Source organism: Egretta garzetta, unplaced genomic scaffold (genome assembly GCF_000687185.1).
Source record: "Egretta garzetta isolate BGI_Z169 unplaced genomic scaffold, ASM68718v1 scaffold1118, whole genome shotgun sequence".
Classification (NCBI taxonomy): domain Eukaryota; kingdom Metazoa; phylum Chordata; class Aves; order Pelecaniformes; family Ardeidae; genus Egretta; species Egretta garzetta.
The window spans coordinates 247,016-261,673 of record NW_009260674.1 but is presented as its reverse complement, the minus strand read 5'-3'; the positions used below and the strand labels follow the sequence as shown (position 1 = coordinate 261,673).

Genomic DNA, 14,658 nt, shown 5'->3' with positions numbered 1-14,658 from the left:
AAATGAGCCCCTCCTTAGACAGTTTTCTGAGATTGCCTTAGAGCTGTATCACACATTATTTTAAATTCTGTATTTTTAGATTGACATACAGTACAAGATGGAAATTAATTTAGTCTTGATTTTTTTTTTCCTAATCTCTTTCTCTGCTTTTCTCCAGGGTGATGAAATGAAGAAAACTGGTATTCAACCTATTCCTATGATGGACAGAGACAAGAAAGATGAAGTCCCTCAGGGTCAGGTATGAACTCTCTCTGTAAAATGATACATGTTTTATAGCATTAATAAAACATGTATGGAAAAACATTTTATGTATTAGTTTATCTATTAGTGAAAATTTCATTTGATGTTAGGGTATGTGGGCTGCTAAATTCTATGTTTTGCATGCAAAATAGGGTTAATTTTTTTAAGTAGCAGTGGAAAACTTGTTTTCAAAGACATTACTCAAATGACAATGTGCTCTTTGCTGTTGTTACCTGCTCCATACTTTGTACTTGTAGCTCTAGCTAAAACCATAATCACCTATGATTTTGAGAAACATCAGTAACAGTTTTTCTACTTAGTGAGTGGTTGCTTCAGCCCTTAGCTAAAATGGTTCACTGTTTTATTCTGAATGCAAAATTAACCTTGTCACCTGTTCCTGGATAAAATAATCCAGGTACTTCTTCATTAGTTTTTTTAATAACTATAAACACTATTTTTTGACATTCCTAAGAAAAAAAAAAGATATGTGAAGAGTTTCTTGAGGATAGGCAATAAAGGGTGTATTTCTAAGAGCCTCATTTGTCTGTTTTTCAAAGTCTTTGGGTACTGATTTTCCTGTGCACAAATGTGCAGAAATGACTGCTTTTTTATGCTTTCCCTAGGGAGAATAGGTAGTATTTTGTAAACATAAATTTTGGGGGGAAAAAGGTTCTTTGAACTAACTTTTTTGGCTAAACAAGAAAGGTAGCTTGTCCTTTGATTATCTGAGCAGAGAAAAGAAAATTTAAATTGTCCATTCATATACGTATATAAATAAGTATAAGGTGGGGGGGGTTTATTTCAGTGGCCTCTGATGCTTTTATTGTCAGTAGTAGCAACTGCAAAGCATTTCATGAACTCTGACATTAACAATAATATTTAAAATAAATTAGAAATTATAAAGTATCACAAAATCACTGTAGAGAAATTACTTGCTAAGCAAGACTATGGAAATTTTTATATTCAGACACTACTCTGTATGCTCTATCATATTTTAGCACAAAAACTATTATCCTTACTATAGTAAGGAATTAGTAGTTAATTTACTCAATTTGTGTGTCTAATGTAAGCCTAAAAACAGAAGCAACATTTTTCTGCATTTGGTTTATTTTTCCACACACTATATTAGTTATCTTTGAACATCTTGAAAAGTACATGATATTACAGTATGTAGTCATCTTGGCATTTGTAAAAGAATTGTTAACGGGGTGAAAGCACAGATCTAAGAAATAAGCTATTTGTTTCTCTTTAAAATGCAATAAATATTCTTCCAGGTATTGTCTTCATCAGGTTCTTTTTTATGTTGTGCTCTGTTTCTTGCTTCTTAATAGTAGAAGAGTACAATATTAAGCAGAGGAGGATGTTAAAAGCCAGCTTCAGTAGTATAGCTGTAGCTGCTGTATATTACAACAACATTACAGCAAAATGGGAGATTTAGGGCATACACAATTCTATTAAAGTAACCATTCCTATATTTATGCAGACACTTAAGAATTTAATAAGCATTATCATCCATTTCTTGGGCTCTAACAAAAAGCACTAATGAGTATTTTTATGTGGATTTTAATTAAAGCATTAATACCTTATTTAAATGGCAATGATGTTTAGGAAATGAGGGTTTGTATAAACATGTAATTGCTGAAAAAAACCCTGCTTCTGCCTCAAGGACTCATCTTTGAGAATAGCTTGTACTTAGCTCTTCCTCTCACTTGGGTGGCTGGATCAGTTGCTCTCTGTTGTGCTTTACACCCTTTGTAGCACAACTCATATAAGGTCTCTGAGTTTGGTGTCTTCCTACTGTGCAGCCTGCACTGCAGATTTGTTCCTGACTCAGCAAGGATCCCATCACCCTCTTTTCAGCCCCTCCATTTGGAAGCTGTGAAGAAAATAGAAATGCCAAAACGATGCAATGACCTGAAAGCCCTTTTGATAAACAAGTCAAACCAGCCTGAGTAATGAAGGGAGAAAGAAGGAACAGTTCATGTGCTTCAGCCGTTCAAAGCTTATCCCAGAAATAACAGTTTTCAGGTTGAAAATAAAAGGGTTATCATAGTTAATCATCATTAAAGATGCAGCTCTTAAAGCCAGCAGTATGTTTAGGATGCACAGTTTGAGAAGACGGCAATTTATTTCAGAAACAAAAGATATTCTCTAGTTCCTCCTTCTTCTGCATCTTAGGATATACGCACACTGTCTTTCCTGCAGTGACTTCAATAGGTTGCTCATATCTGCGTCAACTCTATCTAGGCTTTCTGTTCAGCCACGGCAACATAAAAATCAGTCTGGGATAATTTATTCAGATAACCTAAACCTTTTATAAAAGGGATTTGTTTGAGTTGGCTCTGGTCAGAAATGGAAACTTTTGCAAAGGAATGTTTTTAGTTAGCTTGGCTTTATTCAAAACCTAAATCCATGGAGACTTTTAGCGGTTTTTTTTCCTTGATTGATGCGCATTTTAACTTAAAAGCTTTCAGGACCTTAAAGGATAGATTTGATTTTAAATACCAGGGTTCCAAAGAGCAGGTTGTTTGGAATATATCGCAGATGAACTTAGTTTGGTTGAAATTTTTGTGTTTTGCAATGGCAACACACTTCTCATTGAGCCAGAAAGTCTACATCGTGACTGTACCTAAGGTCCTACTTTAATTTTTGATAGCTATGGAGTAATATGCTATTTTCCTGTGAAGTAAAATATTCCCTCTTAAGAACAAACAAACAGGAAAGAAAAACACAAGAAAAAGCACGTAGGAAGAAGAAAATTCACTATGCAAAATAGCAACCTTTTTGTTTTGTTCATCACAGCTGTGTGCAGCCTTGCCTTCTCACCAGCTGCAGTTTCTTTTTATCAGTTACATCATCATTACTTCAACTCTGACTGTTGGGTTCTCAGGTCAGAACACCTATCTTATTTTTTATTAAAGTCCAGAACTGTGTTACATAGCTGTATGGGAGGAGTCTCTGTATTGATGAAGGTGAGGACAAGAATTGCTCTTCAATTTCTGAATAAGGGCCAATGTTCAGACTGTATAAGAGACTTATTATCAAATGCTTTGGTCACGGTACAATACATGGTATTTCACTAAAAGGCGTTGAAAAACTCTGCCCAGAGAAAGGGATCATAGTGCATGACTGTAACTATCATGAGAGTCTGGAATAAATGTGTGATGATATAATGGCTCTGAGTTTAACCTGTCATCCTTGCTAATATAAGTAGCGTTTTCTAAAAATTCCCTTGTGTCATGACAGTTCAGCTGTGACACTGTAGCTGTCATAGGCCCCTAAGCCTGTATGAATCAGATATCATTGAAAAGGTGCTCATTTGATGTTCTCTAAATAGATTTATATGATAATGGTAAAAATATATTACTGAGCCACATACATGAAAAGAAATTGCAAACCAGTTATTGATCACAGTGCATACCTTTTAGAAACTTTCCAAAGGAGCAAAGCCCCTAGCGTCTCAAGTAAATTGAACTATGGAATATATACTCTGTAGGACATCAGAACAATCCAGAATCTGACCATATTTTGGCAATGCTGCACAACTTTGCTTTAAAAAAGAAAATTTACCACAAGAAGAATGTTTGCAGAACATGGCTCTGCCATCTGCACCTACTTCCTGCCACTACGGACACCAAAAAGCCAGGTGGATCCTAAGCAAATGAGTTGAATCAATTGAAAAATAAAAGGTCCCATAGAAAATCCTATCTGAAGCAGCCATATTAGTCATAAAGGAGAGGCATGTAGGCAGCTTGTAATTGCCAGACACTTCACTGTTATTGCTTCATTTTAAAGTATTCTGATGTTAGGAGGAGATGCAGAGGTAAGAAGTACTAACATAAGTAGTAATTAAGTAAGTAGTCCACAGCTTTGAGCTAGTTGGCTGTTAACTGTCAGTGTTGAGTTTGGCAATGTTTAACTGGTTTTTTTCATTGTTGTTTTTCATAGATTGGGTTCTACAATGCTGTAGCCATCCCGTGTTACACCACACTTGCACAGATCTTTCCTCCAACTGGGCCACTACTCCGAGCATGCAGGTGAGTAGATGTGCAAGTCTTTGTATAATGCGTAGCTTGGTTAAAGAAAAGGCAAACATGCTTTGCAAGTTTGTCTGGAAATACAGACTTTTAATTTTAGAACTTGCATGCAGATAATCAGGGATATGCATCTCACATTAATCTGTGCAGAAACCCGGAGGCAATAACTACTGGCTGGGACTATCCAATGCAGATCTACAGACACAGCTGATTAAAATGTGTTTGACACCAAAAGCATTTAGAGAGAAACAGGTTCAGTGCTTATGTGTCCTTACCTAGGGTGATTCAGTGCAATTTCCCTCTCTGTCCTTTTTACTTCAGCGTGGTTCTCACAACTAAGATTGGCTAGAACTGTGTTTCATTAAAAAAAAAGTGGGTTTGGCATGTGGTTTTATTTCATGTCAGAACATGTTTATTAAAAAGCAGAAAAACAAAGATCTGTAGAATATTCAGTAATTGGGAGCATAATGGTAGGACCACTGGGATGTGGAAGAGGCAAATGTAACTTTGTCCTATCAATCGGTTGGGCTGTAGATTGGGATCTTCTGGAGGGGAGTTAAGGGTCCTTAACCAATTGGCTTCTTCTACCCTGGAGTGGTGGTAGATCTCTTTGTACATAATTCTGTCCAGTAATTATATCCTGGACCTTAGCAATCTTTCCTGACAAAACTTCTGTTGAAACAGCATGCTTCATGAAAATGTTCCAGTTGCAGGTTAATTGGTATTCTCTAAGGAAAAACAGTTGGTTCATAAAATGCCAGCACTCTTCAGTCACATCCAGGGAAAAGAGGCCCGGTTTGCTATGCTCTTACTAGCACCTCTCTCACAGTCTTTTTTTCCTCTTTTGGCCCTTAAATTCTAGCTTGCATTGAACTTTTTCTTTGTTCTGTATGGCAGATCTATCTACTCTGTCACTTTCCTGATCTTATGGGCTAAATGATCTGTGTGAAGCAACAGAAGGGAGCCCACTGTATACAAAATGACGTAAAATTTAATGTAGTGGTTAGCAAAATAATTTCATTCACACCCAAACACTATTTCATATAGCTATGAGAAGATTACTTGGTCTGTACCAGTGGGAGAGAGGACTATTTTACGAAAACCAGTGAGTATCTAGGGGCCATCATTAATAGTCAGCAGCCTCTAAGGTCCCACTGCTGGTCATGGCTGTGCAACCCTTAGATGGATATGGAGGGAATATTAAGTAGGATTAGAGATTCAACCTCTGTAGTTATTAATGGGGCTACAGCTGGAATCTTGTTTAGTGTCTGTGCTTTAAGAAGAGTAGATAAAGACACTAGCAAATAAGAGAAGATTAAGAAAGAGCTTAAAGAATGTCTTGAGACCTTAGTAGTGAGAGACTAAAAATTCTGTCATAATGTATTTAGTTTATCCAGGAGACTTTATCAAAATCTTTAACTGTCTCCATAGTATGCTTTCTGATTAGACAAAGCTCATTAATTTAGCAGGTAAAGACTACTTGAAGCTCAAAGGTTCAACTAAGGAATATGGTGAATGTGGTTTTTAGTATTTGGAATAATGTCAGTTGAAGATTTTAAACCAAGTCTAGGTATACTTTTTAAATGAGAGAGGTAAAAGGGAAACAGGTCTGAGGCAGTTACTGGGGTGAAATTGCCAAGGCCTGTCTTTTCCAGGAAGTCAGGTTAGGTGATCCTTATAGTAGTGTCTTTCATCCTTAGAAGCTATGAAAATAACAATGTCTGGTAAATAATAGGCAGTAATTTGTTATCCTAAATTGAGCAATGTGGAATCATTCATAAGTGCACATTTTAGTGGTTCCATCAGTTACAATATAGCATTACATTCTTCTCTAGTTTCAAAATGCTGTATTAGTATCATAATGGCGTCAAAGTCCAAATCTTGTTTGGAATTTGGAGTTACAGTATGGGGTAAGAATGTGTAGTCCCTGAGCCACGTTGATCTAATATATGTGCATTGATAGTTTGATTTTAGATAATTGAATAAAGTGTACTCTGACAAATAAAGAAGAATTGCTTTCAGTGAAATCAGAGAATGTGAAGTAAACTACAGAACTGCTTGTAATCCTTTCAGTCTTTGCAAGGTTGTGAGTCATCCAACTGCTTTGCTGAGAGGTAGTCTGAGATCTTGGGAGTTTTCTAACTTCTTTCTCATTGTAATCCTTGCTTGAAGGCATGTTGCTTCAGCTCTATTGATGGCTGAAAGCTAAATGTTCACTTATTCAATCCATGTAACTGGAACACGGATTGTGCTTTGTGTAACTGTGTTTTCAGTCAGAAAGAGTTTTATACCCTTTACATGGGCTAAACAGCATCAACTATGATACCCACCATTAGAAATGCAGTAATGCTTATTATGAGTGTTTCCCCCTACTTGTTTCTACTCAGGCTAACAAATATTGTCAAACTGCTTTATAGATGTGAATTTTTTTATTTCTTTTGTGTTACTTGTCAAAAACTGAGTGTACTTTTACTCCCCAAATCAGTATCTATATGCTTTTAAAATGAAAATGCCTTGCAGAGTCTGTATGATTAATAAAGTAACCTCAGCGCTGGATGTCAGGAAGGTTCTCTTACTAGCACAATCAAATGGGTTTGTATTTACTGTAGAACCATTTGCGTAAGTCTGCCAGTGCCTTTGGTAGGAAGTTAGCATTGTTATTCCACTTAGTAAGAACTGAGGCTTAGAGAGGCTAGGTTGAGTGCTTAAGACTGCATGGCATCTTTTTCAGGAGTAGAGTTCTTGGAAGACCCATATCTTTTGATTTCTAGCCACATGGATATCCAAATCAGGCTTACTTGCAAAAGTGGCTTGTAATACTTGATGGCCCATCTTTCAGTACTCAGCTGAGGAGATTTAAAGTTGATTGTAGAGTGTCAAGCACCCACATACATCTGTGTTCTAGATGAAAGGTTCTCCATGCTTCTGAAGACCAAGCATGAACATCTTTTCAAGAGTGGGTTTCTCTGCAAAAGGTGTGGTGTCTGAAGTAAAAGCAATCGGTCTCCTGGCAGAGATTATATGATTTTTTTTCTATTCTAGAAATTATGTTTGTTGTTTGGAATTCCAGTTATAATACTGACACTTCTGAAAGCTACACTGGCACAATCTCCAGACTGGGCGCAGCTCTGTACAGACACAGCTCCCCGCCCTGCTCTTATGCATTCCTTAATTTAGATTGCACTGATGCAAAATGGGCATAGATGTGTGGATGGGGTTTAAGATCTCCATAAGACTAAAGAGCTTCCTGAAAATCCACACCCTGGCATAAAGTCTTCTGACGAGCAGTTTGATAGTTTTAGCCTTGAAATTACACTCTGCTGTCTGAGGGAGTTGAGGAGGAAGTGTTGGGAGTTCAGCTTTGGAGGTGCAGAGTAGGAAATCAAGAACACAGATCTAGCTTCAACTCCCCAGTTACTAAAATATACGTTATTGCAGGGTTTAGGTTACTCCAAAGTGCCTCCAATAGCTGATTTTGCACTACACTATTTTTTCATTTATTTTTGATGGGTAACTTATTCAGTGGGATAAGAGGAATACAGCTTCATTCCTGTTTGGTATTGCCTCACCTGCTGACTGAACTGATTTTGATATCACCCCTTCACCAGCAGTGCTTGTTCTTGGTACGCAGTTTCTAAGCTCCCGTGTCCTTGAGTTGTTTGGAATGCAGGCACCAGCTGCAAATAATAGCAGCAGAATCAGCCAAGACAGCATGTCAGCATCAAGGTTTTTATTTTGAGACCCTCTGGGCATTTTTTCCAGACACTTAGGAGCCAGGGCTTCATCGGGAGCACAAAGGCAAATGAATCGTATTATCTGCATCTAAAAAAAAAAAAAAAAAAAAAAAAAGTATCAAAGTATCAGTCACTGATTTCCCTGAGGTAAGGCAGCAGCTAAGAATCTAGAAGGTTTTATTGTCTGTTAATTTATTCCACATTTTTAAATACTCTTTTATCATTCTGTGTAGATCAAAACTACCAGCCATCTGTGTTACAGTGTTCAGAATAATTCCTATGTGTGTTTTGTAGCCCAGTACTCAGTAGGCCTACCCAAGTGGCAAATCTATGATAGTATGTTTATCTTGAGGATGAAGCAAAGTGATTTTTCTTTCCCTTTATTTCACACCAAATATTTTTAAACAATTTTCCATGTGCTTTCAGGTCTCCTAATTCTTACTGAAATTGATATAACTTAACAATATTTTGGCTGCAATTCTCCCCATTACTTTCCCAGTTTCAGGAACAGGACCTAGAAATAGCGACGGTTCAGTTTTTCTGATCCTCAGTGCCTGACTGTATTAGCTGAGCTGGCTTCATGACTTCCAGTTGGCCCGGAGCACTGGCAGAGCAGGTTTCCATCTGCCTGCAGAAAATGGTATAGGTGTTCCCCTAGAGGGCACCAGCTTTCTTCGGTAGACACCATCAGATCCTGCCTTCTCCCTTCCCCAGAAAATGCAACATTTTCTCTTCTGACCTGTTGCCTGTGCTTTCAGCTCATTATTTGCTGTTTTATCAACTGTTTCAGCAAAGCTGTGACACAAAAATCAGAAGAGTTCTGCCACAAAAATTCCAATGTAATATGATAATATGACACACAGCATGTGAGACCTAAGGGTTTTTACCATCCTTCCTGTTTACTGAAGACATCTCAGAACTGTTGTTTTAGTAACTAGGTATCCGATAGTATGAAACTGAAACAGTTGAGCTTGCTCTCTTTCTCTCTGTCTTTGAAGACTGAATGCTAGATTTGGCCGTAGGTTGCAAGTATGGTCCGCTGTTGGATATCATCAACATAGACTTCCAAGTCACTGTAGTACCAGTGTACAACAAGATTATGTATCTGTACTCCCTTCAGATCATTAGAACATTACCAGCTTAATTTGTCATAATTTTATGGCTTGTGAAACAAAATTTGGACTTGGGGGTTGGCCAGGCTGTCAGACACTAAAAAAACATTCTGTCTCAAGGGAGGGGTACTCTTTAAACGGAGTAGAAGGATAGTATGATCACCACGTTAGTAACTGAAAGCTAATACTATGATGCTGGCATGCAACATTTTATAGACTGTCAGGCAGCCAATGTGCAGGAGTTTCAGAAGGCTCAATGCGCTTCTGTGGTTTCCAGTGAAGGAGGCTTCCTGGCAAAAGTCACGATCTCTGTGGTGGTTTTGCAAATGGCAAAGTATGCTGTGCTAAAATCCCTGAGGTCTGAAGCAATGAAGGCTGCTTGTCTCCAGACTGCTGTTTCTGAGTCTCTGCAGACATGTCTCTTTTGGGTCACAGCTGGGTTTTCTCTGGAGGCTTAAGGGCTAGAAATTTGTAATGGAAGCAGGTGCTAGCCTCTAGCTCCAGGGCTAGTTCTGGGGAAGATATGCCATAGGCTTGTATATAGTCAACCCGTATGTGAGCCACACAGAATTACAAACTGGGATAACTGAAGGTAAAGGATGAAATAATGTAAAGATGATAAAAGCTTGATGGCATACAGGTACTTATATATGGCATAAAGCTACATCTCAAAGTATACTACAGCAGACGGTATTATCAGGAACAAATCCTAGTAAACTTACAAACAGTGTTTTACCTCTTTGACTTTTTTGCATCTCCAGGGACAATCTCAACCAATGGGAGAAAGTCACAAGAGGTGAGGAAGCCTCTATATGGATTCCCTCCCAGTCCCTTGCTCCTGGGACCTCAGATTCACTTCCTGTGAAGATCGATGACTGAACAACAGCAACAGATTGCTTTAACCCAAAAAGCATCCCTTCTTGTTTTGGGGGTTGTTTTTTGTTTTGTTTCATTTTTATTTGGAAAAAAAAAAAAAGGAAAAAGAAAAGCTACAAAATGCTAACTAAGCAGCAGATCTGCCTAGGATGGTAACGCCCATGGAGTTACCTCAGCTAAATGACTCTGGCAGCCAATCTCCTGACCTACACCAGTGACACAACATGAACAGAGGGAAAATGACAACCCAGATGTTTTGGAATCAGCTATCAAAAGAGAACTTACAACTTGTGAATATAAAAGACTGGCCTTGTCTCATGGGCTACGTTGCTGAGGCCTTAATTTAAAACTGACTGGGGGGGGCGGGGGGGGAGGAATCTTAGGGGGTACTTCTAAATTGTATCTTTCTAGTAAGGGTTTCAATGGTACTTTTATTATACCGTACGGTGGCTGGCTTTAACACCAGTGTCACTTGGGAGTTCTTGGCTATAAATAGAACAATATACCCATTGCTATTGTGAATGTTTATGTGTGATCTACTTGTAATCAGTTTGAACTCCAGCAGAATCCTTGGAGACTATAATTCATGCTTAGGTTACAGTGAATTCTCTTGCTGCAAACTAAATGAAAACCAATATTCAGGTTAAAGGTTTAAAGTACTTCATTAAGCATCATGATGCAAATTGTCTGTCACTCACAGGGCAAACGTTGAAAGAATGAGTGATGGTGCTTTGTTCTTCAGAATGATTTATAAACCCAGACAACTCCTCCCTTAAAACACTGGAAGTACTAGATATTTATCTCCGATACAAGAGGGAGTTTCAGGTTGGAGTTTTTGTGTCCATAGTGACAGAAGTATCAGATAAAAATTTAAATGTGACAGCAAAGATTTCCTTGCCTAGCTCACAATTAAGTAAAGTCATCATTTTTATTTCTACCTGCTGAGTTGTATTTTAAAAGGTATTGGAGACATACCTGAAGTATGCGATCTGCTGGGAACAAAAGCCTTGTCAGAAGAGTCAGGTCTGATAAGAGGGATTGTGGTACCATCACAATAAATCAAAAATGTTTTTGTATTGGCTAGCTTTTGTGTTGCACAGTAACACTGCATGTCTTCTACTGCTCTCTTCCCCCATCCCAAGGTGAGTGAAATTAGGAAACTTCTCCATTTGTCTGTTTGCTTTTTTCCTCTAGTTCAGCAAAATTTCCAGGCTTAGAACTGCCTTTCTCAATGAAAGAATAGCTGACTGAAGAAAAGTACTCTAAAATATTGTGTTTACAGTTCTGTGCTGTCCTTAGGCTTCAGTCTTGCAAACTTATGCACAGACTTTAAGACCTTACATTTAATGCCACTCCTTTAAATTTAGTGCAATTGTACAGAGTATGTTTCAACAACATTTTAATTTGCCTTCATCTTTCTCTTAAAAATAATGAGGAAAAAAACCTTCATATTGATACACAGAGTAGGTGAAAACATAGTCTTTGAATACCTTTCACATACAGCCTATACTGCTTTACATGCTTTTTCACAGATAATACAGTCTTGTAGTAGTTCTGTAATAACATGGCCATCTGTGTAACTGCAACAAATAATAGCAGTGACTTAAAGACAGAACACAGGTTCTCTTTTTCCATCTCATGTCTGTTGAGCTGTATTGCTCTAATAAGTATGCCATCTTATGGGTTTCATGTAAATGACTTGGACACTTGAGTTTTGCCTTCTGTTATGGTCGAGCACATACCAGTATCTGTACACGTGTGCAGTTTGTGATACATAATCACATAATGTATAAATGCACCGAAGCCTTTGCAGCATATGAGATCCCAGAGGTTGAGAATTCAATGTGAAGGAATCTTCTCTGTATGATACAGGTTACCTAGCAGCAGCCACATAATTTTTTTTTCAGTTTGCTTTGCCAATTCTAAGTGCAGAAATTCATTGCTAACCACAGCAAACTATTTTGGATTTATAAAAAATGGCAGGAAACAATTGCACCAAAGCAGAATGATTAGTATTTCATGCTGTGTCCTCTGCTTTACTCCTTAGCAGTTCTGTTTTAAAGAAGTCTTGTACATGCAACCTTTCATCAGCTAAGTACTCGAGACAATCCATAGTTCCTAATATTTACATGGAAATTATCCAAATCTATGGTGACTACAAAAATACTTTCTGAAGTTCAGATGCCCCAGCAACTGGATGGAACATTTTTCCTTAAGTATATTTGCTGTTATTCTCCCTCTTTCAATGATATTTTTTACAAGTGTTGCAAAAATATTCCTTATTGCACTGTGTCTGTGTTATGGAAAGCTTTTGAATTCATATTTTACTTGCGGACAGTAAAGATAACTTCACTAGTTCTGTTACTTACCATTCAAAATATTTGGCAGTATCACATAATATTTTATGGTTTGAAGTTTGTAAGTACTGACGCCGAACATGTTTCCCTAACAAATTTGTCAAATGGGCAATAAGTTCTTCTATTAATGCCTCAAGGCAGTCAGGTATTGTTTCTAATATAGAACTAGCCAAACCACATAAAATATATGTTTGCTGTAGAATAATGTCCATTAGAGCTACAAATTTTGGGTCCAGTGGTCTGGTTTGTTTTCCCGGTGTGTAAAAGGTCATGACAAAACGTTATTCTTTGGTAGCACCTGGACCAACAAAAATAGCCACAGTGGTCTGTATTTGCCAAGCAAATGTAGTCCGTCTTAGCACTTACAGGGTGCAGATTCAGGTGTGTAAATTTTTTTGTAGAAACCAACTTCTACCTGCACTTCCAAAGTCAAAACTACCAGAAATTAAAACTTTGAAGCTGCATTTTAATTTCTTGGCTCAAGTACCTGTTGAGATTTAATTGATCAAAATTCTAGACTTGGACTCGCAAATAGAGCAGTAAGACATCTAGGTCTGTAAGCCGTCTGGCTCATTAAGTTAAACTGCCAAAAGCCATTCTTCCTTGCATTTTTATCCTGCTAAAACTGATCTTGCCCAAGATCAATGAGGATGTTTAAAAAACCTAACAGATCTCTCCTTTCCTACAAGTGTTAGAGTTTGTGCTCCCAGAACTGCCTCATTTTTGTTAATAATTCCAATTGCTTTTCCCTTCTAAGCCTGGTAGATGTAAAAGGACTGTTTGAAGCCATATCTGAGCATTTCTAATGTATTATGAAATGGTGCCTGAAAGGTATGCACTAAGAGAGAAAAATAGTTGACATAGCATGGTACTCATCTGAGATGTTGCATATTTTATTACAGCACTGACAGAAACTCCACTGTTATAATTAATCTATGGATTTTGTACGGTTGTACAACATTCTGCTGTAATGGTTCGACTCGTGGCAGTATTTTTTTTAATAGTGGCCATTCAGTTATTACCTTAGAGAAACGCAATACGCTTTTTTTAGTCGGAGTATATGATAAAATATATTTCCACTGGAGAGGACATGCAGTGTGGAATTCATCTTTTTATGTGGCACAGACTTCTTCCGTGTGTTCGAACTTAGAACGGTGTGATCAGTTTGCTGTGGCTGCATTTAGAGCATTTAGTGTTAAAATTGTAGGGATAGCAAATAGCACTGTTCGTATTAGAAAGTAGAGATTGTTAGATGCTCAAAACAATTATGACCCTCTTGAAATAATGCATTTGCCTCAAACACTGTGATACAGGAACAGTTCTGTGAAGTGGAACAATTAATTTGTTCGTTCTAAACATGGAAAAGGCTTTCTGCACACTACTACAAGGAAGTTCACGTTCAAACTTTCGGTTATATATCCCAATCTAGCAAAGGCACATCGTAACTCTTATTTTGCTTTCTGACCAAAAACTGTGCTCGATTGTAATACGGGTGTATACTCTGTCAAAAAACCCTAAAATAACGGACTGCTTTCTAGGGTAGATCAAACTGATTTGTAGAGTAGATTCATATATATTCAAAATTCAGGTTGGGCTGTTATGTGAAGAAGAAGGAACTTCAAGGTAACAACATTCAACTTTACTACATTTAGTGAGCTGAAAAATTTGTTTTATATATATATATTTACACACACACATATATATATGATACATATAAACTATCTTTGTAAAAAAAACAAAAAAATATGCAAGTGCAATAATTTAAAGAGGTCTTAACTTTGCATTTATAAATTATAAATACTGTACATGGTGTGTAATTTTTTTCATGTATTCATTTGCAGTCTTTGTATTTAAAAAACAAACCTAAACCTTTACTATTACGTTTGTACAATAGAACAGTAAGCATTTATTATGATATAGTTAAGTTGTAAATAAATTCACAAACCAAACAGCCAGTACATATGCATATATGGGTGTCCTATTGTGAAACCTGTTTTTGCTTTTACTGCTGGCTTTAGCACAGCAAGACTACTTCTGTGGATATGTAATTATACATATAACTATATGTATGATACATAAAATATATTTAGAAATGTTCATAGTTTTAATGGATATATCTATACATATACTTTGGTGTGAATATTACTGAATACAGAGTTTTTTAATATTATTTTTCATGTTTATTTTTGCTATTATTGGGAGTGGAAGTGAGGGATGGGAAGTGTGTGTGTGTATGTGTGCGTTTATACCACAGGTAATCCACGGGAGCTGTGGAATCAAAGCACAATGCAGTACCTAAAAC

The 14,658-nt window shown here is 37.2% G+C and overlaps 1 protein-coding gene across 1 annotated transcript in view; it reads left to right on the top strand.

Annotated features, from left to right (window-relative positions):
• PDE10A (phosphodiesterase 10A) overlaps positions 1-10,002 on the top strand; it is a gene marked incomplete at its 5' end in the record, with an annotated part of 118,460 nt that extends 108,458 nt beyond the window's left edge. Inside the window, 3 exons of the mRNA XM_009645730.2 lie at positions 158-238; positions 4,189-4,277; positions 9,885-10,002. Of these exons, the coding sequence (XP_009644025.2) occupies positions 158-238; positions 4,189-4,277; positions 9,885-10,002 (288 nt within the window). The remainder of the gene's footprint in view (positions 1-157; positions 239-4,188; positions 4,278-9,884) is intronic.
• Between the last annotated feature and the right edge of the window lie 4,656 nt (positions 10,003-14,658).